Raw genomic sequence first — 25997 nt, forward strand, 5'->3', positions numbered from 1 at the left:
GCTCTGGCAGTGCTCCTCCTGCTCCTCCTTGCACAAAGGCGGAGGTAGCAGTCCTGCTGCTGGGTTGTTGCCCTCCTACGGCCTCCTCCACTACTCCTGATGTACTGGCATGTCTCCTGGTAGCGCCTCCATGCTCTGGACACTACGCTGACAGACACAGCAAACATTCTTGCCACAGCTCGCATTGATGTGCCATCCTGGATGAGCTGCACTACCTGAGCCACTTGTGTGGGTTGTAGACTCCGTCTCATGCTACCACTAGAGTGAAAGCACCGCCAGCATTCAAAAGTGACCAAAACATCAGCCAGGAAGCATAGGAACTGAGAAGTGGTCTGTGGTCACCACCTGCAAAACCAGTCCTTTATTGGGGGTGTCTTGCTAATTGCCTATAATTTCCACCTGTTGTCTATTCCATTTGCACAACAGCATGTGAAATTTGTCAATCAGTGTTGCTTCCTAAGTGGACAGTTTGATTTCACAGAAGTGTGATTGACTTGGAGTTACATTGTGTTGTTTAAGTGTTCCCTTTATTTTTTTGAGCAGTGTATGTTTATTTCAAGCGTTTAATGTTAACCCTGTATGGGGACTGGATTGCATAAAATGTTAAGCCCTGGGTAGCCTCCCCTATCCACCCTGAGCAGAGACCCTGTCCTATCCATGCCCGACGAGGTATCAAACGGGGAACCTCGATGTCACTCATGCGTTTCAAGGGCTACGATTTGACAATGGGAACACCCACCACTCATTAAATCCCAGTTGCTGAATGCTGATAGGCTGGGGCTGCGGGTGGGTCCCGCCCGGGTGGGTCCCGCCCCCGTGGTGGATCGTTTGGAGTGGCCAGACCGCCAGCGACACAGGATGGCAGCGCGATCAGCAGGAGTATCTAACTGGACATGCGGACGGACTTAAATCTATTACATTTCTGACTGCTGGTGAGGGTTTTTACTATGCTTTTATATCTCATGATGAGAATCGGAATGTTACTCAACAAACTGTCTATATTTGGCCCTAATTGAATATTTTTATATATGTAGAATTGCGATAATGCAAATGGCCAAACTACAAAGTCGACCACTGACTGGACGTAGCCGCCGGCCATCACTAGTGGACCCCAATAGAAGATAATGATAAAGCACAAGGGGGTTACGTGTTCTCTGTGTCCAAGGCCCGATTCTTTCAATTAAACTCTAGCCTACTGCACACTCCATTTGGCAACCGCTTTGCTCGGAACCGGTTGATTATTGTTAACTGAAACGTACAAACTGCATTTGATTTAGAAAGAGTCCGGCTATAAAATATTGTCGCAATCTGTGGCGGCTGGAAAATAGAATCGGTAAACGGATAACGGTCAGCCCATCAGTAACGGGAAGCGACGGTGCGGAACTTAGATTGATCGCGCTTGCAATTAGTTATGCATGCATGTCATGTGTAGGCTATGTTGTGTGTGTGTGTGTGTGTGTGCACTGACTGCACCCAGCACACAGACGGCTGCTTTTGTTGCTCTCCCACACACTACTGAAAGCAAGATAGATGAACTAGCCTACAATGTGAATTAGACTACATTATTCTGTGAATTTAGGGCAGTGACACGTCAGTTAAAAGGGTCACTTGCTATAATTAACAACAGACAGTTCTATTCATAAAGATATAGGCTGTTAGGAAGAATAGCCATATTGCATATTGTAGAGAAAATGAAGATCCAGTAATGTCAGAGTAGGAGATTTTACTTCATTTTTTCTTGCAATATTTATGACCTCACCACAAGCTCTCCAGCCTCCTTCAAAGCAAGAGGCTGTACCTGACTCATAAATTGATCATGTTTCCCTGCTCCAACCCTAATGGAATTTCGGCATCCATAGTAAAATGTGTGTGTGTGTGTGGAGGGTCTTAAGGGAGACAGGAAGCACAACCTCCTGGTGGCAGCAGTCAGCATGTCTCTCTAGTGAAGTTCAAAGGCCCTCAGCTCTCTGAGCTCTGGAGTTGGCTAATGTACTGCTAATGGTACATCTGAGAGGCTACCTGTGGTTTTAAATCTGCCGTTCTGCCCTTCAGCAAGGCAGTTAACCCTCAACAACAAATGCTCTCTGGGCGCCGTGGACGTTGATTAAGGCAGCCCCCCACACCTCTCTGATTCAGAGGGGTTGGGTTAAATGCAGAAGACACATTTCAGTTGAACGCATTGTTGTACAACTGACTAGGAATCCCCTTTCCTCCTTTCCTTCCTTCGCTCTCTCCCCCCTTCTCTATTTACAATTTTTCCATGTCTCTCTCTTCCACCTCTCTTACTTTTTCTTCCCCCTCTCTCACTCTTTCTCTCCTCTCTTCCTTTCTGAGTGGAGTGCCCTCTTTTCAGGGGACGTTAAAGGAGGTCTGGGGGAGGGGAGAGGGGAGGCATGCATGGGAGCACTCTGCTGTTGCCGTGTGAACGGAGCTCCATTGTTCCAGGAACCTTTCAGAGTGGCTTCCCCGAGGTCCCTACTCGCCCCTCCCCCACCCCTCACTCACTCTCTAGACACACACACACAGACACACATTTCCCTTTTCTTGTACACATAGCATATACACACTTTCTTTACCCCCTCACACACACGTTCCTTCCCTCTCTCCCCCTTCCCTTTATTTGCCCGCTCCCCAACCTCTAATGATCTCGCCTTGTTGTTGTGACCATTCTCACACCAGACAAAAACAAACTCATGGCTCTGTAGAACTTCTTCATTTGAGGGTTACAAAGCAGATCAGACAAACCCGTTTCACAGACTAGTGTTTTTATATGATAATGTAGGCCTGGTTCATCATCTGGTTGAATACGCAAACCATGGTGCTAATTGGCTGTTTTCAGTGTGCTTTGTGGCAGCATGATGTAATTTATTCTTTGTTGTCCCATATTGGTATGTGGCTAGAGGCAGGGCTTGGTGGGGGGTATTGGACCGATGCCAGCTGAGGGACTCTGCCCATAGCCTTGTGGGAAGGTTGTTTTTTGGTTGTCAGAAATGTCTGTTTTCTCTGTCAACACCATCAACACCCCTGAGCTATTACGATGCTGTCTATTCATCAGTGACATACATAGCATAGCCTACTAGATCTGAATCAAAGAGAATGGCTGAGGGGTCAGCTTTGCATTTGGGTGTGTGGCATTATGCATTTTGTTTGCGTGCGCACAAATCAAATCAAATTGTATTTATCTCATACAACTAATGTAGACTTTACAGTTAAATGCTTGCTTATGAACCTTTTCCAACAAAGCAGAGTTTAGAAATAATAATACAAAATAATATAGTAACTAACACAAGGAATACAATAAAATACACAGGGATGGAGTGATATACAGGGAGTACCAGTACCTGATCAATGTGCAGCGGCACGAGGTATTTAAGGTAGATATGTACACGAAGGCAGGGAAAGTGACTAGGCATCTGGATAGATAATAATAAGAGTAAAATAAAGAACAGAGTAGCAGCACCAAATGATGAGTGTAAAAGTCTGTGTTTGTGTGTGTGTGTGTGAGTATGTAGTGAATGTGCAAGGGTTTTGTGTGGGAGTGACAGTGTAGTGTGTGGGAGTGAGTGTGTATATGGTGTGTATATAAAGTCTAGTGGTGGTCCTCTGTAGCTCAGCTGGTAGAGCACGGCGCTTGTAACGCCAAGGTAGTGGGTTCGATCCCCGGGACCACCCATACACAAAAATTATGCACGCATGACTGTAAGTCGCTTTGGATAAAAGCGTCTGCTAAATGGCATATTATTATTATTATTATTAGTGAGTGTGCATAATGGGGTCAGTGCAAGATACAGTCAGTTCAGATAGTTTGGGTACCGTTAATTGATTATTTAGCAGTCTGGCTATTTAGCCTTGAGGGTAGAATCTGTCTCGGAGCCTGTTGTTCCGAGAGCGATGCTCCGGTACCGTTTGCCGGACGGTAGCAGAGTGAACAGTCAATGACTTGGGTGGCTGGAGTCTTTGGCAATTTTTCGGGCCTTCCTCTGACACCGCCTGACATTTCGGTCCTGGATGGTAGGGAGCTCGGCCCCAGGGATGTACTGGGCTGTCAGCACCACCGTCTGTAGCGATTTCTTGTATGCATCCGTGTCCCGTTCATTGTAAGCGGTATCGCGAGCCTTTAGCTAGATACGTTCTTATAATCACTATGGGGACGACATCGTCTATGCACTTATTGATGAAGCCTGTGACTGTTGTGGTAAACTCCTCAATGCTATCTGATGAATTCCAGAAGATATCCCAGTCTGTACTAGCAAAACAGTCTTGTAGTCTCGTGTCTCCTTCGTCCCACCACATCCATATTGGGTGCATCACTAGTACTTCCTGTTTGAGTTTTTGTTTGTAAACAGGAAGCAGGTGTCACGATCGTCATAATGATTGGACCAAGGCGCAGCGTGATATGCGTACATCTCTTTAATAGTGTACTAGCAACACGATACAAAATACAAAACAACAAAACGAAACGTGAAGTCCTCGGTCATGAACACAAACCAACACGGAACAAGATCCCACAAAACACAAGTGCACAACAGGCTGCCTAAGTATGGTTCCCAATCAGAGACAACAAGCAACAGCTGAATCTCATTGCCTCTGATTGAGAACCACCCCGGCCAACATAGAACCACATAACCTAGAACAGAACATAGAAAACGAAACATAGACACTACACAAAGAAACTAACACCCTGGCTCAACATACAAGAGTCCCCAGAGCCAGGGCGTGACAGTACCCCCCCCCAAAGGCGCGGACTGCGACCGCGCCAACATAAACCCAACAGGGGAGGGGCCGGGTGGGCATTCCTCCTCGGAGGCGGATCCGGCTCCGGGCGTGACCACCACCCTCTAACAACCCCCCCGTAGCGCCCCTGGTCTGGTCTGGCCCCGCTGGCTGGAGCTGGACTGGACATCGGTGGAGCGGATTGCTTAGGCTCCGGTGTGGAGCAGCTGACCGGTACCTGACCAGGCACCAGTGAAACAGGCACGGGCTGTGCCGGACTGACGACGCGCACCACAGGCTTGGTGCGGAGAGCAGGAACGGGCCGGACCGGGCTGACGACGCGCACCATTGGCTTGGTGCGAAGAGCAGGGACGGGCCGGACCGGGCTGACGAAGCGCACCACTGGCTTGGTGCGGGGAGCAGGAACAGGCCGGACCGGGCTGGCGACGCGCACCATTGGCTTGGTGCGGGGAGCAGGAATGGGCTGGACCGGGCTGACGAAGCGCACCACTGGCTTGGTGCGGGGAGCAGGAACAGGCCGGGCCGGGCTGACGACGCGCACCATAGGCTTGGTGCGGGGAGCAGGAACAGGCCGGGCCGGGCTGGTGACGCGCACCATTGGCTTGGTGCGGGGAGCAGGGACGGGCCGGACAGGGCTGACGAAGCGCACCACTGTCTTGGTGCGGGGAGCAGGAACAGGCCGGACCGGGCTGACGACGCGCACCATTGGCTTGGTGCAAGGGGCAGGAACAGGCCGGGCCGGGCTGGCGACGCGCACCACAGGCTTGGTGCGGGGAGCAGAACAGGCCGGGCTGGGCTGGCGACGCGCACCATTGGCTTGGTGCGAGGGGCAGGAACAGGCCGGGCCGGGCTGGCGACGCGCACCATTGGCTTGGTGCGAGGAGCAGGAACAGGCCGGGCCGGGCTGGCGACGCGCACCATTGGCTTGGTGCGAGGGGCAGGAACAGGCCGGGCCAGGCTGGCGACGCGCACCATTGGCTTGGTGCGAGGGGCAGGAACAGGCCGGGCCGGGCTGGCGACGCGCACCACAGACTTGGTGCGAGGGGCAGGAACAGGCTGGGCCGGGCTAGCGACATGCACCACAGGCTTGGTGCGAGGGGCAGGAACAGGCCGGGCCGGGCTGGCGATGCGCATCACAGGCTTGGTGCGAGGGACAGGAACAGGCCGGACCGTACTGGGAACACACACCACTGGCCTTGTGTGGGGATCAGGAACGGGCCGGACCGGACTGGTAACACACCTCAGTACCTCTCGCCGTGCCTCTACACTCTCCTTCCCTCTACTGACCAATGGCCCCCGTAACCTGGTGGCCTTCTCTCCTCGTCCACAAACTCGCCCTTTATCTGCCTCCAGCAGCCCCGTCGTCCATGCCTTTGTGCCCCCCCCAAAAAATGTCTTGGGGGTGTCTCTCGCCTGTCCGACGACGGCCCGGTTGGCGCCGCTTCTCCTCTCCTGCCTGGGTCTCCCCCTTCATCGCCCTCCGGTAACGGACGGCCTCCTCCTCCGTGATCTGCCCCCAACCGAGGAGGACATCCACTAACGTTACCTCCGGCGTTTGCTCCTGGACACGCTGCTTGGTCCTGTATTGGTGGGATCTTCAGTCACGATCGTCATAATGATTGGACCAAGGCGCAGCGTGATATGCGTACATCTCTTTAATAGTGTACTAGCAACACGATACAAAATACAAAACAACAAAACGAAACGTGAAGTCCTCGGTCATGAACACAAACCAACACGGAACAAGATCCCACAAAACACAAGTGCACAACAGGCTGCCTAAGTATGGTTCCCAATCAGAGACAACAAGCAACAGCTGATTCTCGTTGCCTCTGATTGAGAACCACCCCGGCCAACATAGAACCACATAACCTAGAACAGAACATAGACACTACACAAAGAAACTAACACCCTGGCTCAACATACAAGAGTCCCCAGAGCCAGGGTGTGACAGCAGGAGAATGGAGTCATGGTCAGATTTGCCGAAGGGAGGATGAGGGAGGGCCTCGTATGCGTTTCTGTGGGTAGAATAAAAGTGGTCTTTCGGCGGGTTTAAAAAAAGATTGTTTCTTAATTATTAAAAATATTAATAACATTCCACCGATGTGGCCACTAGGTAATTTGACTGGAGGAAAGGGCTACAGTCTCCGCCCACCAGAGACAATTCCTCTGGGTGAGCGGTTTCTTGTTTGTTTATGGCCCCATACAGTTCGTTAAGTGCCAGAGTGGTGTTGGCTTGGGGAGTGATGTAGACAGCCATGATAATTATGGATTAGAACTCTCTTGGTAGATAAAAGGGTCTGCAGCTTACCATCAGGTATTCTATATTAGGTGAGCAAAAGCTTGAGATTTCCTTCACACTTGAAGCAGCACACCAGTTGTTATTTATGAAAATACCCACTCCGTCTCCTATCGATTTCCCCAAAGCCGCTGTCCGATCCCGCCGCTGCATGGAGAATTCACTGAGTACAACCTGCATAGATTCATCATCCAGCCACGTTTCAGTAACGTCTCAATCACACAGACAGCGTCATTGCATTTTGGTACACCAGAAGTACATTCATTTCCAATGGAACGCTACGTTTGACTTGCAGCATTATGTTGCAGAGGCAGTTGCAGTGCGTTCTGTGTGGTGGATTTATCGAACGTATGCGTTAAACTGTATGCGTTGACGGATTGACAGAAATGGTAGCTGAAGGTGAATGTTGAACTTTTGTTGCACACATATCCAGATGATTGCTACGTACCATTTTGCGCAATGACGCTGTTGGTGTAATCGAGGTGTAAGACATATAATATTGCATATTTTCAAGTCTATGATATGACACTCTCGAATGAAGCTCATCCATCTTATTCTCAAGTGACTGGATATTTGCCATGTTTTTGTGTGTGTGCGTCTGCTTCAGGCCTCTCAGCAGTTATTTAAACTATAGCTGTATTGTTCTTCTGGTCCTCTGGGAGGACAGGAAGTAGAGATGTGACACTGGGAGGACAGGAAGTACATATGTGACACTGGGAGGAACCGGAAGTAGAGATGTGACACTGGGATGAACAGGAAGTAGAGATGTGACACCGAGAGGAACAGGAAGTAGAGATGTGACACTGGGTGGAACCGGAAGTAAAGATGCGGAGACCGCTAAAACAGGAAGCAGGAAGAGGCCCAGATAAGATGACCACTCAGATGCTTTCTGTGTTCCCTCTTTCATCTGCTGTAAAATCTGCCCATAGAACCAGATCTAGGATCAGCTTAGCCCCCTCAGATCCTGACTAGGGAAGATGTAGACCTGACGTTAGATCAGTGTCAGGGAATGGTCAAATTAATCCTTTGTGTCTAGCGAATGTGTCCAATTGCATTGGAGAGTGTGTGTGGGTGTTGGTCTGAAGCGTGACTGTGCACAGCACAGGAGAGTGAGTGAGTGTGTGTGTGTGTGTGTGTATACAAAACATTAAGAACACCTGCTCTTTCCATGACACAGACTGACCAGGTGAATTCAGGTGTAAGCTATGATCCCTTATTGATGTCACTTGTTTAATCCACTTCGATCAGTGTAGATGAAGGGGAGGAGACAGGTTAAAGAAGGATATTTTATCATTGAGACATGGATTGTGTATGTGTGCCATTCAGAGGGTGAATGGGCAAGACAAAAGCTTTAAGTGCCCTTGAACGGGGTATGGTTGTATGTGCCAGGCGCACTGGTTTGTGTCAAGAACTGCAACGCTGCTGGGTTTTTCACGCTCAACAGTTTCCTGTGTGTATCACGAATGGTTCACCACTCAAAGGACATCCAGCCAACTTGACACAACTGTGGGAAGCATTGGAGTCAATATGGGCCAGCATCCCTGTGGAAGGCTTTTGACACCTTGTAGAGTGCTTCATTTGTAAATTGGGAGGTGCCGGAACAAAATAAGAGCCGAGAGGGGGCTGACCTGGGGGGCTCTGAAGTACCGGAACGCATGAGGGGTAAAAAAAACACCTTTATAATAAAGCATTGCATGCATATCATCGCTTTTGCGTGTACCGGAACGCATAAAAAAAAAAAAACAGTTATAATAAAGCATTGCATGCATGTCAACGCTTTTGCGTGTACCGGAACGCATTAAAAAACCCAACCTTTATAATAAAGCATTAGCATGCATATCAACGCTTTTGCGTGTACCGGAACGCATGAAAAAAACAAAACCTTTATAATAAAGCATTGCATGCATGTCAACGCTTTTGCGTGTACCGGGACAAATGTTGCCTTTTTTAAACGCATTTCATGCAATTCTACATAACTTTTGATTACTGGAGACTTTAGCAAAATCTTTTTAAATACCTCACAAATTGAGAATGTGAGATCAATAAAAATGACCTTGTCTTGAATCCATCTATAGCCTAGGCCTAGCTGTGTGGAGACACATATTGTACAATATGAGGAGGAAAAATAAAAGCTTTCCACTTTCACTGACTCACCCAATGATGCGCAGCTCAATCACCGGCAATGGCCGATGCGCTCGTGCCAAAAGCCTCTCTCTCTCTTGTTTTACTTAGTAAAACAATGCTGTTCGCGCAGTAGGCCTATTTGAAAGTTGATCGCATATTTGGTAGCCTACAGACAGATTAGATTTCTCTTTTCAGCAGAATCCATTTGCTTTCAAACCTGTGTTTTCCTGCGATGTTTGGCTATTTGAAATATTGCAAAAGGCCTGTTTTGACTGCATGCTGTTCACTGTGGTTAAACTATAGACCTACTCCTGGTGTAGTATTCTAAATTAGTTCATTTCTTTCTCAACAGACAGCAGTAATTCTGTAACTTTGGCAAATGTATATAAATTGATCAGGATTTCAATTTACCAGTGGTGCTGCGGCACCTCCAGCACCCTTACCGCGGCTACACTCAGGAAAAAAGGGTTCCAAAAGGGTTCTGCGGCTGTCCCCATAGGAGAACCCTTTTTGGTTCAGGGTAGAACCCTCTTTGGTTCCAGGTAGAACTATTTTGGGTTCCATGTAAAACCCTCTGTGGAAAGGGAACCATAAACACGGGCCGGCCCAACACGAATACATTCTTAGAATTTTATTTTATTTTATTTATTTGACCTTTATTTAACTAGGCAAGTCAGTTAAGAACAAATTCTTATTTACAATGACGGCCTACACCGGCCAAACCCGGACAACGCTGGGCCAATATCAGCCACGTTTTCACATTACATTTTTTAGAGGGCAGGAGAATTACAGAGAAGGCAACTTGAATTAACTCTGATTGATTTGATTATAGTCTACATTTTACATTGCAAACAGTGACGATTATTTTTCATGTCAAGAGAGGTACTGATACTGGCAAATGGGTTTCGGAATAAAACAGTCCAAAATTGAGAGGTGCCAGATCCTGTTCAAATTAAGGCTAGAAAGAATAGCTGAGCAGTGGTAAGGCTAGAAAGCATAGCTGAGCAGTGGTAAGGCTAGAAAGCATAGCTGAGCAGTGGTAAGGCTGGAAAGCATAGCTGAGCAGTGGTAAGGCTAGAAAGCATAGCTGAGCAGTGGTAAGGCTGGAAAGCATAGCTGAGCAGTGGTAAGGCTAGAAAGCATAGCTGGACTGTAGCTTATTTTCCCAATACCTTAATCTCTCTGCTGTCTTGTACTACTGCATGGCCCACTTGGTCTGGTCTGGACGGGTCACAGTTGTATGCCCAGCCTCACTAACCCTGTTTCGAAGAATAGTATTGTGTGTTTGTTAGTGTGTGCTAATACGTCTGGCCCAGTGACTAGCTGTGTGTGTATATATCTATGTCTCCTTGCATTGTGTGTATGCTTATAATACTTACAATAGTTATAACTTACAAAATGTAGAAAACGTGTCTGTAAATACATCCATTATGTAAGTACAGTGTGTGTCATATATCATATGTATTGTGGGTTTCCTGTGCTTCCTGTGTAACAGTGTGAGGTGTCACCATGCCTCTGGTGAAGAGGAATATCGACCCGCGCCACCTGTGCCGGGGGGAGTTGCCAGAGGGCATCGGCAGTGAGCTGGAGTGTGTGATGAACAACACCCTCTCCTCCATCATCCGCCAGCTCAGCAGCCTGAGTAAGATACACACACACACAACACACAGAACACACAGAGCAGAGAGCACTAACCACACACTACATAAAACTTGTAAAGCATGTTATTCATAGGTGTCTATGTGGGGAAGAGGGCAATGACATACAGTGAGGGAAAAAAGTATTTCATCCCCTGCTGATTTTGTACGTTTGACCACTGACAAAGAAATTATCAGTCTATAATTTTAATGGTAGGTTTATTTGAACAGTGAGAAACGTTTACTGTTATATCCTGTCATAAAAAGTATCTTATCACTATCTATCTCATAGTCACCATGCTGCAGTGCTGTTTGACATTGTGAGAAGACCTGATGATGTAGTGATGTCTAAGCAGCGATTGATTTGTCAGTGAAACAGGATCAGGGCTAGAGGTCTCAAGGTCAAGAATAGACTCACACCGTCATCCGACACCCACAGGAGGAGGGAGGGGGGAGGGGGGAGTACAGTATGCTATCCTGTTGAAATAATGCTCAAAATTCTATTCATCCGGACGTGTGTGTACATTTGTGTTTGTGTGTACCAGTAGCGGTGCGTGGGTAGAATCAATGGGGAAGCCAAGTCAGGGGAAAAAAAGCCATATTACAACCTATGTTTTGTAATAATTGCGTTGTTTGCTCTATAACCTGTTAGGTCATATGCCTTCACACCGTGATATATAGGCCTAAAGGCCGAGACAATAAGAAAAAACACAGTGGCAGAATAAATTCAACCACGTCTTTGTTTCATCACAAAACCGGAGAGCAACCTCTGTCCGGTGAAGTCCACAAAGCATATTACATGTAACAAACCGTTACATGACCTACAGCATGGTCAAGAAAGTTAATGTTTCTGATATTTTCGGACTACTAAACAACTATTGATTTAGAACCACTGAGAGTTACTGCAAGTCTCAAAGTTAAACAGGAGCTGCCTCCACTATTCCAGCACCATTTCAACTTCAACATTTCAACATCATCAAATCACCTATGCTTAGTCTAATACAGTGACAACTAAAAGATACAAAAAAGTATTTAGTCCAATCAACGTAAGCTAAATGTGTAATATATGTGGCTGTTCATGGTTCTGATTTGTGTGTGTGTGTGCGTTCGTGCAAGTAGAAAAAACATGTTGACACCCTACTTGTAGAGAAAAGCCAATGCCATCCTCCTCTCTTTCATGTTGACGAAACGGCCTATGACTCTGTCATACAGTTATTGCTTTTATTTTTTGTTGTCCTAGGCTACCTGGCTAAAATGCTTGCTCGCTAGCCTAACTTCCTTTCATGGGCAACGTTAGCTAGTTAACATTAGCCTTCTACATCTAGCTACAGATTGAACTTCCATCCTCTTAGTCCAGGGCACAATGTATTTTATGGTTGGATCAGAATCCCCGTTATAATCATTGCCAGTATGGAGAATTAAGTAAAACCACAAGTCCAAATCCCTATCTTCATCCATGGCTAATTTAGGAAAGGGCCAATTTTAGCTAGCTAGCCACCGGAGGACAACAATACAACGAGATGCAACAATTCAAGTTGTTTCTGTCTATTACACAAAAAAAAATGTATGCACGCATGACTGTAAGTCGCTTTGGATAAAAGCGTCTGCTAAATGGCATATTATTATTATTATTATTATTACTTATTTCTCTGTGATAGGAGTGAAGCCAAATCCAAATTGGCTTCCCTTGACACTTTTTTTTGGTCCGCTAGGACCATTCACAGTTGAACTCGCTCAGTTTAGCTCAACGCTGATTGGCTATTATCTTATATTTATTTTATCAAGGAAGGCCAAATGCTCGCTGTCTTCCCTTGCATTCAATGCTACTGGCAGCAACAATGTCATACTCTTTATGGCCAGACGGAATCAGATATGTAGATGGCCGACACATACAGAGACAGAAGGGCGCTGTTTCGCTCGCTTGGATGCTTTCTCCGGTGAGATACATTCAGCCTTAGCCTTGCGAATTGAAGGAAGATTATGAAAACACAGAGATGAAAGATGCTTTTTTTGGTCCATTTTCTTGTCAATTTTTTGGGGAAGCCTGGCTTCCCATGAATACACACCACTGGTGTGTGCTGTAGTATAACAGCATTAAACAGAGTGACTATGACTTAAGGGGTTATAGCCTGAATAACCCTGCTGCCCCCATGACACATGCCAAAGCAAGTGAAATAGATAATAAACAAAAGAGAAATACTCACTCACTCTTTCTCTGTCATTGGAGTTTAGCATTTATTGGGATGACTCTTGTACTGGAGGCAACTAATCACATTTTAACCCTAAGCTTAACCTTAACCACACTGCTAACCCTAATGCCTAACCCTAACCTTAAATTAACACCAAAAAGCTATTTTTTTAAATGACTTTTTACAATTTAGCCAATTGAGCCAAAATCGCTCAGTTCTGCCTCCAGGACAAGACTCATCCCAATAAACATCAACCTGTTTGGTCATTTTTTACTTTACCTTTATTTAACAAGGCAAGTCAGTTAAGAACAAATTCTTATTTACAATGACGGCCTACACCGGCCAATGCCTTATTTACAATGACGGCCTACACCGCAGCGGTCTAAGGCACCGCCCTATGGGACTCCCAATCACGGCCGGTTGTGATACAGCCTGGAATCGGGCCCCGTGTAGCTCAGTTGGTAGAGCATGGCGCTTGCAACGCCAGGGTTGTGGGTTCGTTTCCCACGGGGGGCCAGTATGAACAAATAAAAATAAATAATGTATGCACTCACTAACTGTAAGTCGCTCTGGATAAGAGCTTCTGCTAAATGACTAAAATGTCAAATGTAAATCGAACCAGGGTGTCTGTAGTGACGTTTCAAGCACTGAGATGCAGTGCCTTAGACCGCTGCGCCACTCGGGAGCCCACATTGTGATTGTTCCTGTGGTGGGAGTGGGCCTTTCAGCAGCAGCTGTGTGAGTTAAATATAAACAGAGAGAGGAAGGCTAAGCTAGAGCCTTATCTCTGCCCAAAAATCTGTCCAGGTTAAACAGATCATTAATTATGAAGCAAGCGAGGAGTTTCTGTATGGGGGGCAATGAGAGAGGGTCAAATTGATAACCATAAATTGCTATTTTGATACATGAGGCTTATTTGATCTAATAGAAGTTTGGTAATGATTAGGTTGTTACCAGTGTACTGATATAAGTGTGATGCACGTGACATCCCGGCAACTTTGAGAAAGAACACTTTATATTGGAGTTGTCCCTGTTGAAATTCGAGATGGTATATGTATAATCATGAGGCTAGCGTAGCATCTCACACTCCATTGAACATTTACATTTACATTTACATCATTTAGCAGACGCTCTTATCTAGAGCGACTTACAAATTGGTGCATTCAACTTATGATAGCCACTTCTTTTTTTTAATGGAAGGAGGTAGAAGGATTATTTTATACTATTCCAGGTATTCCTTAAAGAGGTAGGGTTTAAAGTGTCTCCGGAAGGTGGTCAGTGACTCCGCTGTCGTGGGGGAGCTTGTTCCACCATTGGGGTGCCAGAGCAGCAAAGAGCTTTGACTGGGCTGAGCGGGAACTGTGCTTCCGTAGAGGTAGGGGAGCTAGCAGGCCAGAGGTGGATGAACGTAGTGCCCTCGTTTAGGTGTAGGGTCTGATCAGAGCCTGAAGGTAAGGAGGTGCCGTTCCCCTCACAGCTCCGTAGGCAAGCACCATGGTCTTGTAGTAGATGCGAGCCTCAAATGGAAGCCAGTGGAGTGTGCGGAGGAGCGGGGTGACATGAGAGAACTTGGGAAGGTCGAACACCAGACGGGCTGCGGCGTTCTGGATAAGTTGTAGGGGTTTAATGACACAGGCAGGGAGCCCAGCCAACAGCGAGTTGCAGTAATCCAGACGGGAGATGACAAGTGCCTGGATTAGGACCTGTGCCGCTTTCTGTGTAAAGTAGGGTCGTACTCTGCGAATGTTGTAGAGCATGAACCTGCAGGATCGGGTCACCACTTTGATGTTAGCGGAGAACGACAGGGTGTTGTCCAGGGTCACGCCAAGGTTCTTTGCACTCTGGGAGGAGGACACAATGGAGTTGTCAACCGTGATGGCGAGATCATGGAGCGGGCAGTCCTTCCCCGGGAGGAAGAGCAGCTCCGTCTTGCCGAGGTTCAGCTTGAGGTGGTGATCCAACATCCACACTGATATGTCTGCCAGACATGCAGAGATGCGATTCGCCACCTGGTTATCAGAAGGGGGAAAGGAGAAAATGAATTGTGTGTCGTCTGCGTAGCAATGATAGGAGAGACCATGTGAGGATTTGACAGAGCCAAATGACTTGGTGTATAGAGCGAATAGGAGAGGGCCTAGAACTGATCCCTGGGGGACACCAGTGGTGAGAGCATGTGGTGCGGAGACAGATTCTCGCCACGCCACCTGGTAGGAGCGACCTGTCAGGTAGGACGCAATCCAAGAGTGAGCAGTGCCGGAGATGCCCAACTCGGAGAGGGTGGAGAGGAGGATCTGATGGTTCACAGTATCAAAGGCAGCGGATAGGTCTAGAAGGATAAGAGCAGAGGAGAGAGAGTTAGCTTTAGCAGTGCGGAGAGCCTCCGTGACACAGAGAAGAGCAGTCTCAGTTGAATGACCAGTCTTGAAACCTGACTGGTTTGGATCAAGAAGGTAATTCTGAGAGAGATAGCAGGAAAGTTGGCTAGAGATGGCACGCTCAAGAGTTTTGGAGAGAAAAGAAAGATGGGATACTGGTCTGTAGTCGTTGACATCGGAGGGATCGAGTGTAGGTTTTTTGAAGAGGGGTGCAACTCTCGCTCTCTTGAAGACGGAAGGGACATGGCCAGCGGTCAAGGATGAGTTGATGAGCGAGGTGAGGTAAGGGAGAAGGTCTCTGGAAATGGTCTGGAGAAAAGAGGAGGGGATAGGGTCAAGCGGGCAGGGAGAAAGAAGTCAAAGCATAGGGTAGGGCAGTGTGAGCAGGACCAGCGGTGTCATTTGACTTAATAAATGAGGATCGGATGTCGTCAACCTTCTTTTCAAAATGGTTGACGAAGTCATCCACAGAGAGGGAGGAGGGAGGGGGAGGAGGAGGAGGATTCAGCAGGGAGGAGAAGGTGGCAAAGAGCTTCCTAGGGTTAGAGGCAGAGGCTTGAAATTTAGAGTGGTAGAAAGTGGCTTTAGCTGCGGAAACAGAGGAAGAGAATGTAGAGAGGAGGGAGTGAAAAGATGACAGGTCCGCAGGGAGTCTAGTTTTCCTCCATTTCCTCTCGGCTGCCTGGAGCCCTCTTCTGTGAGCTCGCAATGAGTCGTCAAGCCACGGAGCAGGAGGGGAGGACCGAGCCGGCCGGGAGGATAGGGGACATAGAGAGTCAAAAGATGCAGAAAGGGAGGAGAGGAGGGTTGAGGAGGCAGAATCAGGAGATCGGAGGGAGAAGGATTTAGCAGAGGGAAGAGATTATAGGATGGAAGAGGAGAGAGTAGCGGGAGAGAGAGAGCGAAGGTTGCGACGGCACATTACCATCTGAGTAGGGGCAGAGTGAGTAGTGTTGGAGGAGAGCGAGAGAGAAAAGGATACAAAGTAGTGGTCGGAGACTTGGAGGGGAGTTGCAGTGAGATTAGTAGAAGAACAGCATCTAGTAAAGATGAGGTCAAGCGTATTGCCTGCCTTGTGAGTAGGGGGGGACGGTGAGAGGGTGAGGTCAAAAGAGGAAAGGAGTGGAAAGAAGGAGGCAGAGAGAAATGAGACAAAGGCAGACGTAGGGAGGTTAAAGTCACCCAGAACTGTGAGGGGTGAGCCATCCTCAGGAAAGGAACTTGTCAAGCTCATTGATGAACTCTCCAAGGGAACCTGGAGGGCGATAAATGACAAGGATGTTAAGCTTGAATGGGCTAGTGACTGTGACAGCATGGAATTCAAATGAGGAGATAGACAGATGGGTCAGGGGGAAAAGAGAGAATGTCCACTTGGGAGAGATGAGGATTCCTGTGCCACCGCCGCGCTGACCAGATGCTCTCAGGGTATGCGAGAACAAATGGTTAGACGAGGAAAGAGCATTAGGAGTAGCAGTGTTTTCTGTGGTAATCCATGTTTCCGTCAGCGCCAAGAAGTCGAGGGACTGGAGGGTAGCATAGGCTGAGATGAACTCTGCCTTGTGTGTGTGTGTTTGTGACAATGTCAGAACTATGAAGAGAGGTCAGATTTAAACATTCTGAACCTCTCTTCCTTTCTTCCTCTAAATATTTTTCCAGTGGTCATCCTGTGTGTGTGTGTGTGTGTGCGTGCCTCTGACAAACACAACTTAGTGTTGTTAAAGCGTATTGACGCCTGACCTAAACAGACGTGCTCTTGCAAAGATTGATTGTTGTGGATTTTTCTTCTAGGACCTCACATGACAACAGTGATGCCCTGGTCTATTTCTTAGTTCAGTTTGTTACCAGGAGAATGGTAGAAATGTGTCTTTGATAGTCCCATTCATCAAGTCCATCTCAATTGATTGCGTCTACCAGTCTAACTTTAATGTAATTGCTGTCTTTAGCGATGGCTGTATCTCCCGTTGTCTGGTTGATGCTTGGTCCTGTTCAAATCTGCCTTCTGTCGTCATAAACAGAACAGTTACTCTATAGTTTCCTCAAAGTGCAGTGCACAGTGTGCTGCACACTGTATGCATCATTTAGTACACCAGAATGTTATGCTAACCACACACGATCCGTCTGTCTACCCTTGTACTGCAGGTAAACATGCAGAGGACATATTTGGGGAGTTGTTCAACGAGGCCAACACGTTCTACCTGAGAGCCAACTCCCTGCAGGACCGCATCGACCGTCTGGCTGTCAAAGTCACCCAGCTGGACTCCACTGTGGAGGAAGGTAAGACAGGGGTTAGAGGTCACAGGAAACAGGAAGTGGTGTCATTACTGGTTGCCACGGTAATGTGAGGTCCTTTGCATTAGGGAGTTACGTCAGGTGTGGAAAAATTGCTGAAACTGAGGATATACAGTGCATTCGGAAATTATTCAGACCCCTTGACCTTTTCCACATTTTGTTATGTTGCAGCCTTATTCTAAAATTGATTAAATTGTTTTCTTTCCTCAGGAATCTACACACAATAAACCCATAATGACAAAGCAAAAATAGTTTATTTGAAATGTTTGCAAACTTATAAAAACAAACAAACTGAAATATAACATTTACATAAGTATTCAGGCCCTTTACTCAGTACTTTGTTGAAGCACCTATGGCAGCGATTACAGCCTCAAGTCTTCTTGGAGTTTGACGCTACAAGCTTGGCACACCTGTATTTGGGGAGTTTCTCCCATTCTTCTCTGCAGATCCTCTCAAGCTCTGTCAGGTTGGATGGGGAGCGTCGCTGCACAGCTATTTTCAGGTCTCTCCAGAGATGTTCAAGTCCGGGCTCTGGCTAGGCTACTCAAGGGTCGTTGTCCTGTTGGAAGATGAACATCAAGAATCTCTCTGTACTTTGCTCCGTTCATCTTTCCCTCAATCCTGACTAGTCTCCCAGTCCCTGCCGCTGAAAAACATACCCACAGCATGATGCTGCCACCACCATGTTTCACCATAGGGATGGTGCCAGGTTTCCTCCTTTGCATTCAGGCCAAAGAGTTCAATCTTGGTTTCATCAGACCAGAGAATCTTGTTTCTCATGGGCTGAGAGTCCTTTAGGTGCCTTTTGGCAAACTCCAAGCGAGCTGTCATGTGCCTTTTACTGAGAATTGGCTTCTGTCTGGCCACACTACCATAAAGGCCTGATTGGTGGAGTGCTGCAGAGATTGTTGTCCTTCTGGAAGGTTCTCCCATCTCCACAGAGGAACTCTGGAGCTCTGTCAGAGTGACCATCGGGTTCTTGGTCACCTCCCTGACCAAGGCCCTTCTCCCCCGATTGCTCAGTTTGGCCGGGCGGCCAGCTCTAGGAAGAGTCTTGGTGGTTCCAAACTTCTTTCATTTAAGAATGATTGAGGCCACTGTGTTCTTGGGGACCTTCAATGCTGCAGAAATGTTTTGGTACCCTTCCCCAGATCTGTGCCTTGACACAATACTGGAGCTCTACGGACAATTCCTTAAACCTCATGGCTTGGTTTTTGCTCTGACATGCACTGTCAACTGTGGGACTTACCAAATAATATCCAATCAATTGAATTTACCACAGGTGGACTCCAATCAAATTGTAGAAACATCTCAAGGATGATCAATGGAAACAGGATGCACCTGAGCTCAATTTCGAGTCTCATAGCAAATGGTCTGAATACTTATGTAAATAAGGTATTTCTGTTTTTTTATTTTTAATACATTTGCTAAAATTCTGTTTTCACTTTGTCATTATGGGGTATCGTGTGTAAATTCATGAGGATTTGTATTTATTTAATCAATTTTAGAATAAGGCTGTAACGTAACAAAATGTGGAAAAGGGGAAGGGGTCTGAATACTTTCCGAATGCACTGTATAAATCCTTCTCTCACACCCTGTCTGTCCCCCTCTCTTTTCTCCCATATCTCCCTCACCTTCTCTTTCTCTTGGTCCTCTCTCTGTTTGTCCTCCCTCCCTCCCTCTCTTGTTTGTTCTCGCTCTCTCTATACCCTTCGTTTTCTCCCTGTTTGTCCTCTCTCTCTGTCCTCAGTCTCTCTGCAGGACATCAACATGAAGAAGGCGTTTAAGAGCAGTACTGCCCAGGACCAGCAGGTGGTATCCACAAGGAGCGTTCCCATCCCTGTTAAGGAGATGTACAACCTGAGTGACAAACCTCCACCCCTCAACATCCTCTCCAAATATAGGTGGGGTATCTCCCCCTCCCTTTCTATGATCTGTCTAACGTCTCCTACCCAGGGCAGTCTAAACCCAGAGTCAAATACCTCAGCAGATCTGTCTAACGTCTCCTACCCAGGGCAGTCTAAACCCAGAGTCAAATACCTCAGCAGATCTGTCTAACGTCTCCTACCCAGGGCAGTCTAAACCCAGAGTCAAATACCTCACCAGATCTGTCTAACTTCTCTACTACCCAGGGCAGTCTAAAATCTTGTTTTGTAGTCTCATAATGGAATGTTGTGGACTTCATTTCTCATAAACCCTGACCCGTGTTTGCCCTTTGACCCTGTAGGGATGACCACAAGGAGGGGCTGAAGTTCTACACTGACCCCTCCTACTTCTTCGACCTGTGGAGAGAAACGATGCTGCAGGACACGGAGGACAAGAGGAAAGAGAAGAGGAAGAACAAAGTAATCTCTAAAATTCCCTATCTTTCTTTCTTTGTATCTCTTCCTCCTTCTCTTTCTCTCCACCTTTCTCTTCCTCCCTTTCTCCACTAATATGTCTCTCCTCTCAGGAGCAGAAGCGTTGTGTGGACGGGACGTTGCAGAGGGAGGTGAAGAAGGTGCGTAAGGCTCGGAACCGTCGTCAGGAGTGGAATATGTTAGCCCTAGATAAGGAGCTGAGGCCTGACCACCGCCACACACACTCCCTCCACCAGGGGGCCACCTCCGAGGGATCACTGTCCCCTGAGATGAGGTCAGTCCAAACACACACACAAACTTACATTATGATGAGATGAGGTCAATGAAAAGTTTACACATTAATACATTTGCATTTATAAGATAACATATGAAATGTAAAAAAGTATGGAATAATTACTTTTCTGTATAATACTTTTCTGTATAGATTCTATGATAGTTTAGTCTCCCTCTGCTGTTCAGGGAGAAATTACGGTACTCTTACTCCCCCTGCTGGCCATTCTGTAACGTTTTCTCTTTCCATCTCCCTCTCTTTCGCTCTCTCCTAGGGGTCTTGGGCCTGACCACCACCAACGCCACTACCCTAACTCAACCAACCATGCTAGTCACGCCTACACATACTCCGGCCCACCCCCGAGTCTCCTGGCTGCTCAGCTGGCTGCCCAGGGACATGCCACTCTGGACAAGGACTATAGGGGAGCAACCGTGGCCTACAGGGGAGGCACCCTGGGTCGCCCCCACAATGCTCCACCCCCTCCCCCACCCACTGAGAACTTGAACGGATCTCTGCCACCTGTGGACTACAGGTCAGCAAGTGCACAGACACACACATACATAAACACCATGGCAGACAGACAGATGCGTAAATGGACACTCAAATAAACATTCAAATGTGCACACAGACACACACACAAACCCACGTGTACTCTTTTGTTGTCACTCTAGGGTTTGGGTGAGTCTTGTGTCAGGGGAAATCTGATCTGATGACGAACAACAGGCTTTATTCTCTCTGGGACTAAGCCTTAGGCTTTGAGTCTATACTGTCACCCATACAAACCGAGTACTGTACTGGTGCACTCAACTGCCTTGGTCTTGGCATGACTCCCCTATAAACTCTGTGCAAATAATGCCATCCTGTTTTTTCATTCTTCTTCACTTGTCAGAGGATGTTAGTATGACATCGCTATAAGTGAGATGTTTTTGTGGAGAGGCAGATAAATGTGATGCTTTCTATTTCTGAAATGGTTATGATGATTATTACAGTATAATGCCATGCCCACCGTCTCACTCTCTCTCTCTCTCCCTCTCCCTCTCTGCCTCTCTACCTTCTCTCCCTCTCTCTTTCAGTATGATGGAGGGATATGGAAACGGCCCTCCTCCCACTCCTCTCATGCCATCGGCACAATCTGCCTTTGCCATGCCCCCCGGAGGCCCACTTCCTCCTCCAGGACCAATGGTATCAGCCGGTGGCTATGACCCGGCCCCACCAGCACTCGCTGGGTCCCTGGTGGCTCCACCTCCCCCGATGCCTCCGCCCCCTCCTCCAGGCTCTTCCTACTCTACCACTCTCAAGATGTCCTCCATGCCCCACAACGGCCAGCCTGTTAATGATGCTCGTAGTGATCTGCTTGCTGCCATACGCATGGGTAAGAGTGTGTATCTCTATCTAACCCACCTGTCTCTGTGGCAGGGGTATTGTGTGTGTCTGTGTGCCTGTGTGTCTGTCTACCTGTCTGTGTGTGTGTGTGTCTGACTAACTTGACTGTGGGCAAATACGTTTTGCATCGCCTGGTGCCCCGGGTGGGTGGAGATTTCATTTTAGGACCAATGGAATGAGACAACTGTGCCCACCCGGGGCCCCGGGCCATGCGCAACAAACTTGCCTTTTCTGTCTGTCTGACTGACTGGCTGACTGTGTCTAACCTGTCTCTCCCTCCCTGAATCTAGTTGAGTTGTGTCTGTGACTAACTGTCTCTTCCTGGCTGTAGGTACAAGTTGAAGTGTGTCTGTGACTAACTGTCTCTTCCTGGCTGTAGGTATCCAGTTGCAGTGTGTCTGTGACTAACTGTCTCTTCCTGGCTGTAGGTATCCAGTTGAAGTGTGTCTGTAACTAACTGTCTCTCTCTTCCTGGCTGTAGGTATCCAGTTGAAGTGTGTCTGTGACTAACTGTCTCTTCCTGGCTGTAGGTATCCAGTTGAAGTGTGTCTGTGTCTAACTGTTTCTTCCTGGCTGTAGGTATCCAGTTGAAGTGTGTCTGTGTCTAACTGTTTCTTCCTGGCTGTAGGTATCCAGTTGAAGTGTGTCTGTGTCTAACTGTCTCTTCCTGGCTGTAGGTATCCAGTTGAAGTGTGTCTGTGACTAACTGTCTCTTCCTGGCTGTAGGTATCCAGTTGAAGTGTGTCTGTGTCTAACTGTCTCTTCCTGGCTGTAGGTATCCAGTTGAAGTGTGTCTGTGACTAACTGTCTCTTCCTGGCTGTAGGTATCCAGTTGAAGTGTGTCTGTGACTAACTGTCTCTCTTCCTGGCTGTAGGTATCCAGTTGAAGTGTGTCTGTGACTAACTGTCTCTTCCTGGCTGTAGGTATCCAGTTGAAGGGTGTCTGTGTCAAACTGTCTCTTCCTGGCTGTAGGTATCCAGTTGAAGTGTGTCTGTGCCTAACTGTCTCTCTTCCTGGCTGTAGGTATCCAGTTGAAGTGTGTCTGTGTCTAACTGTCTCTTCCTGGCTGTAGGTATCCAGTTGAAGTGTGTCTAACTGTCTCTTCCTGGCTGTAGGTATCCAGTTGAAGTGTGTCTAACTGTCTCTTCCTGGCTGTAGGTATCCAGTTGAAGTGTGTCTGTGACTAACTGTCTCTTCCTGGCTGTAGGTATCCAGTTGAAGTGTGTCTGTGTCTAACTGTCTCTTCCTGGCTGTAGGTATCCAGTTGAAGTGTGACTAACTGTCTCTTCCTGGCTGTAGGTATCCAGTTGAAGGGTGTCTAACTGTCTCTTCCTGGCTGTAGGTATCCAGTTGAAGTGTGTCTAACTGTCTCTTCCTGGCTGTGGGTATCCAGTTGAAGTGTGTCTAACTGTCTCTTTCTGGCTGTAGGTATCCAGTTGAAGTGTGTCTAACTGTCTCTTCCTGGCTGTAGGTATCCAGTTGAAGAAGGGTCAGGAGCAGCAGGATCAGCAGGCTAAGAGGGAGCCTGTAGGGAACGACGTGGCCACCATCCTGTCCAGACGCATCGCCGTTGAGTACTCTGACTCCGAGGATGACTCAGAGCTGGAGGAGAACGACTGGTCCGACTAACACACACACACACACACACACACACACACACACACACACACACACACACTCACTCACTCAAAAGCTGAAAAGCATATACACATGTGCACGTTCACATCCACAATCTAAGAACCACTAAAAGGTATGTGTACCAACACATAAACGTAAACAAACACTCACATACACAGACTCATACACTCCCACGTGTAGTAGGTATATTTATACAGTATATAAGCTGGGTGACCCTTGGTCACACGTAGCACTGCTGGGAGATCAGACTCCTGCATCAGCCGCTGAAGGATTCAGAACTGGAACACTAGGGGTGTATTCAAGATCCATACTGTCATGTTCAGCTGCTATACAGACACTAACTGCAACCGAACGTTCAATTCAATACTATTACCGTTAACATTTAAGAACGCTCATGCAACGCTCAGGGCATCTTGAATACACCCCAGGAGACCACAGTGTCTCTGTATAATATGTTAACCATAATAACACTAGTGAAGCCCTGTATGTGGCACCGCAGGAATGGGGACTCATCTCATGTATAGTAACTATCTTAAGGGCGTCACTTGGAGAAATAGCAACCTCCCCTTCTACTTCTCTTTTCTAATGTTTTTACTGAAACACTTATTAATAGTTCATCTGGGATGAGACAAGTTTTTAATGTGTAGATTATAGCAACTGGAGGAAGAGAAGTCAGAGTGGTCAGTGTGGACTGCGGTGGTCATGGTAGCGTTCAGAAGGAACAAATAGGAGAAAACATTTTTCAAAGCGTTTCCCAACTGTGTTCCTTCTGAACAATACAGGTGTGTGAGGGAGTGACCTGAGAGTGAGGCTGTATTCCATCAACCACACTAACACACCACTTGGAAGGAAACAATGTAGACCACATATATATAGAGAGGTAGGCCGATGCGGTTGAACGTTCAAAGAGCGCCACTTTCTCCTCGCTAAGTGATAGTTAACGCTTCCGCGTTGTGCTGTTTATTGCTGATAGTTTTCTAAACTTATGAAGATGTCCAGTGAAAGCAGATGTGAAATTTGTTAACACTATAACACAGTAAAGAATTGGATACACATTATCCCGAATGCCAATTCAATACAAATGTCTGTTAAATTTACTGCTCTGTTTTGCTTGATTACAGCGGATCTTTTCATAGGGTACTGTCGGAGGACCTCTTGTATTGTTCCATCACCAACATTTCAATAATAAAGTTCTATATGGGCGCTAACATGATGGCCGTTCTAAAACCTGGCCTAACTCTCTATATATATGACTCTGATGTAGAGTATTGACTGTGCATCCTCCAAAGTGGTACTAAAGTATGGATATTGGAACCTAACTGGAGTGTGTGTCGCAAGAGTGTCTGATTGGAGATCAGAGAGGTCTGAGTGAAAGGGGAAGGATGAAAGGAAGTTTAATGAATAACATCTGAGTGATGTCTAGCAGAGAAAAGGAAGATGAAGAATAGATTGGATTGGGTTTAGGGTTGTCATGGTTATTTTTTGTAAAATCTGTAACCTTTGAACTCTATGACCCTGAGAATAAATACAAATATGAAAATGGATATCCACAATGTTGTGTCTGCATCTCTTTTACTGATGCACCATTGTCATGGAGACAACATGGTCATGAGGTTGACACAGCAGTTTCCATGGTAACAGTACAGTTTAGAAGGGAGTCACCATGGGAACAGAGCCAGTGGATGCAGAGTGAACAAAACAAACCAACACACGCTTGTGTTTTTAATGCACAGCACATTCTTTTAATACAAAATTAACAAGATCTCTCAATTCAGTAAACTAACCAAAGCAACAAAAAGTTACAACTAACACCTTGAAAAAATACACACCACGTTCACACGTCTTACAATATCTCAGTTAGTGCATGTTGATTATCATTTGTAGTTTTCATTTAGCAGATACTTAATTTGTTGTGCCATTTTTTTGTCCAAAAACATAAAGTGCATTTCACATTTAAAACAACGCAGATGCTGTTACTGTAGCATCCCATCGCCCCAACCCCCCTTCTCAAAGCCATTGAGGATTTAAAAGGCTTGTATTTAGCTCTGGATCGGGGTACCAAACCACATAATTCACCCACAACTCTTGAAACCCCACCAGCCACACTAGAAACTACTCCAACCACATCAAAGTTAATTCCTCTGTACAATCAAAATGACACTTTTCTGTGCGATTACACGGCACAATACTTTAACATTAAGTAAATATGCTATCCAAACAGTAAAGTACCATATCCACACACCAGTGGTTCCTTTGTCTACTCAAGAATGTGAAGCCCTTGTTTGCACCTATCCAACTATGAAAGCTCACCTTGAGCCTTGAATGATAGACATTACTGTACATGAGAGAACATTGACAAAATAAGGTAGGCACGGTTTAATTTCTGTCCCTAGCCCTTAGCTCATTGGTCCAGCACATCCTCAAGGTTTGGATAAGTAGTACTTTGACAGCTCCACCTAGCCCTCCAACAGGCTAAGGAAAGTGTACGCCATGCTGCTTTCACCTATCCAGACTTTGCAGATCTGCCTAAAGAAGGGGGAGGGATTGGGGGAAGGGGCTAGGGATTGAAATGTAAACAGGCTTTAGAATTACAGTAATAGGGGGTAAAATGTAATGTCACTCAAAAATGGTGCACCTGAGTCCCCCTTGGACCCTGGAGTAGGTAGCACCATACATGATGTCATAACACCCCTATAA

At 46.8% G+C, this 25997-nt stretch overlaps 1 protein-coding gene across 1 annotated transcript; it reads left to right on the forward strand.

The window, feature by feature from the left end:
- The first annotated feature begins 842 nt into the window (after positions 1 to 842).
- wasf3b (WASP family member 3b) lies at positions 843 to 24844 on the forward strand. The gene is made up of 9 exons (XM_041861756.2): positions 843 to 932; positions 10653 to 10799; positions 17498 to 17632; positions 19398 to 19551; positions 19875 to 19992; positions 20100 to 20281; positions 20553 to 20810; positions 21352 to 21650; positions 23134 to 24844. Exons 2-9 carry the CDS (start codon positions 10667 to 10669, stop codon positions 23289 to 23291), a joined length of 1437 nt encoding a protein of 478 aa, XP_041717690.1. The 5' UTR covers positions 843 to 932; positions 10653 to 10666; the 3' UTR covers positions 23292 to 24844.
- Positions 24845 to 25997: the final 1153 nt, after the last annotated feature.

Source organism: Coregonus clupeaformis, chromosome 34 (assembly GCF_020615455.1).
Source record: "Coregonus clupeaformis isolate EN_2021a chromosome 34, ASM2061545v1, whole genome shotgun sequence".
Classification (NCBI taxonomy): Eukaryota; Metazoa; Chordata; class Actinopteri; order Salmoniformes; family Salmonidae; genus Coregonus; species Coregonus clupeaformis.

Bases quoted from the DNA above. Each gene is read 5' to 3' on its own strand.
- wasf3b (XM_041861756.2), top strand. From the start codon at position 10,667: ATGCCTCTGGTGAAGAGGAATATCGACCCGCGCCACCTGTGCCGGGGG. The intron at 17,633-19,397 runs GTAAGACAGGGG...CTCTGTCCTCAG, and splicing joins GGACTCCACTGTGGAGGAAG to TCTCTCTGCAGGACATCAAC. The intron at 19,552-19,874 runs GTGGGGTATCTC...TTGACCCTGTAG, and splicing joins AACATCCTCTCCAAATATAG to GGATGACCACAAGGAGGGGC.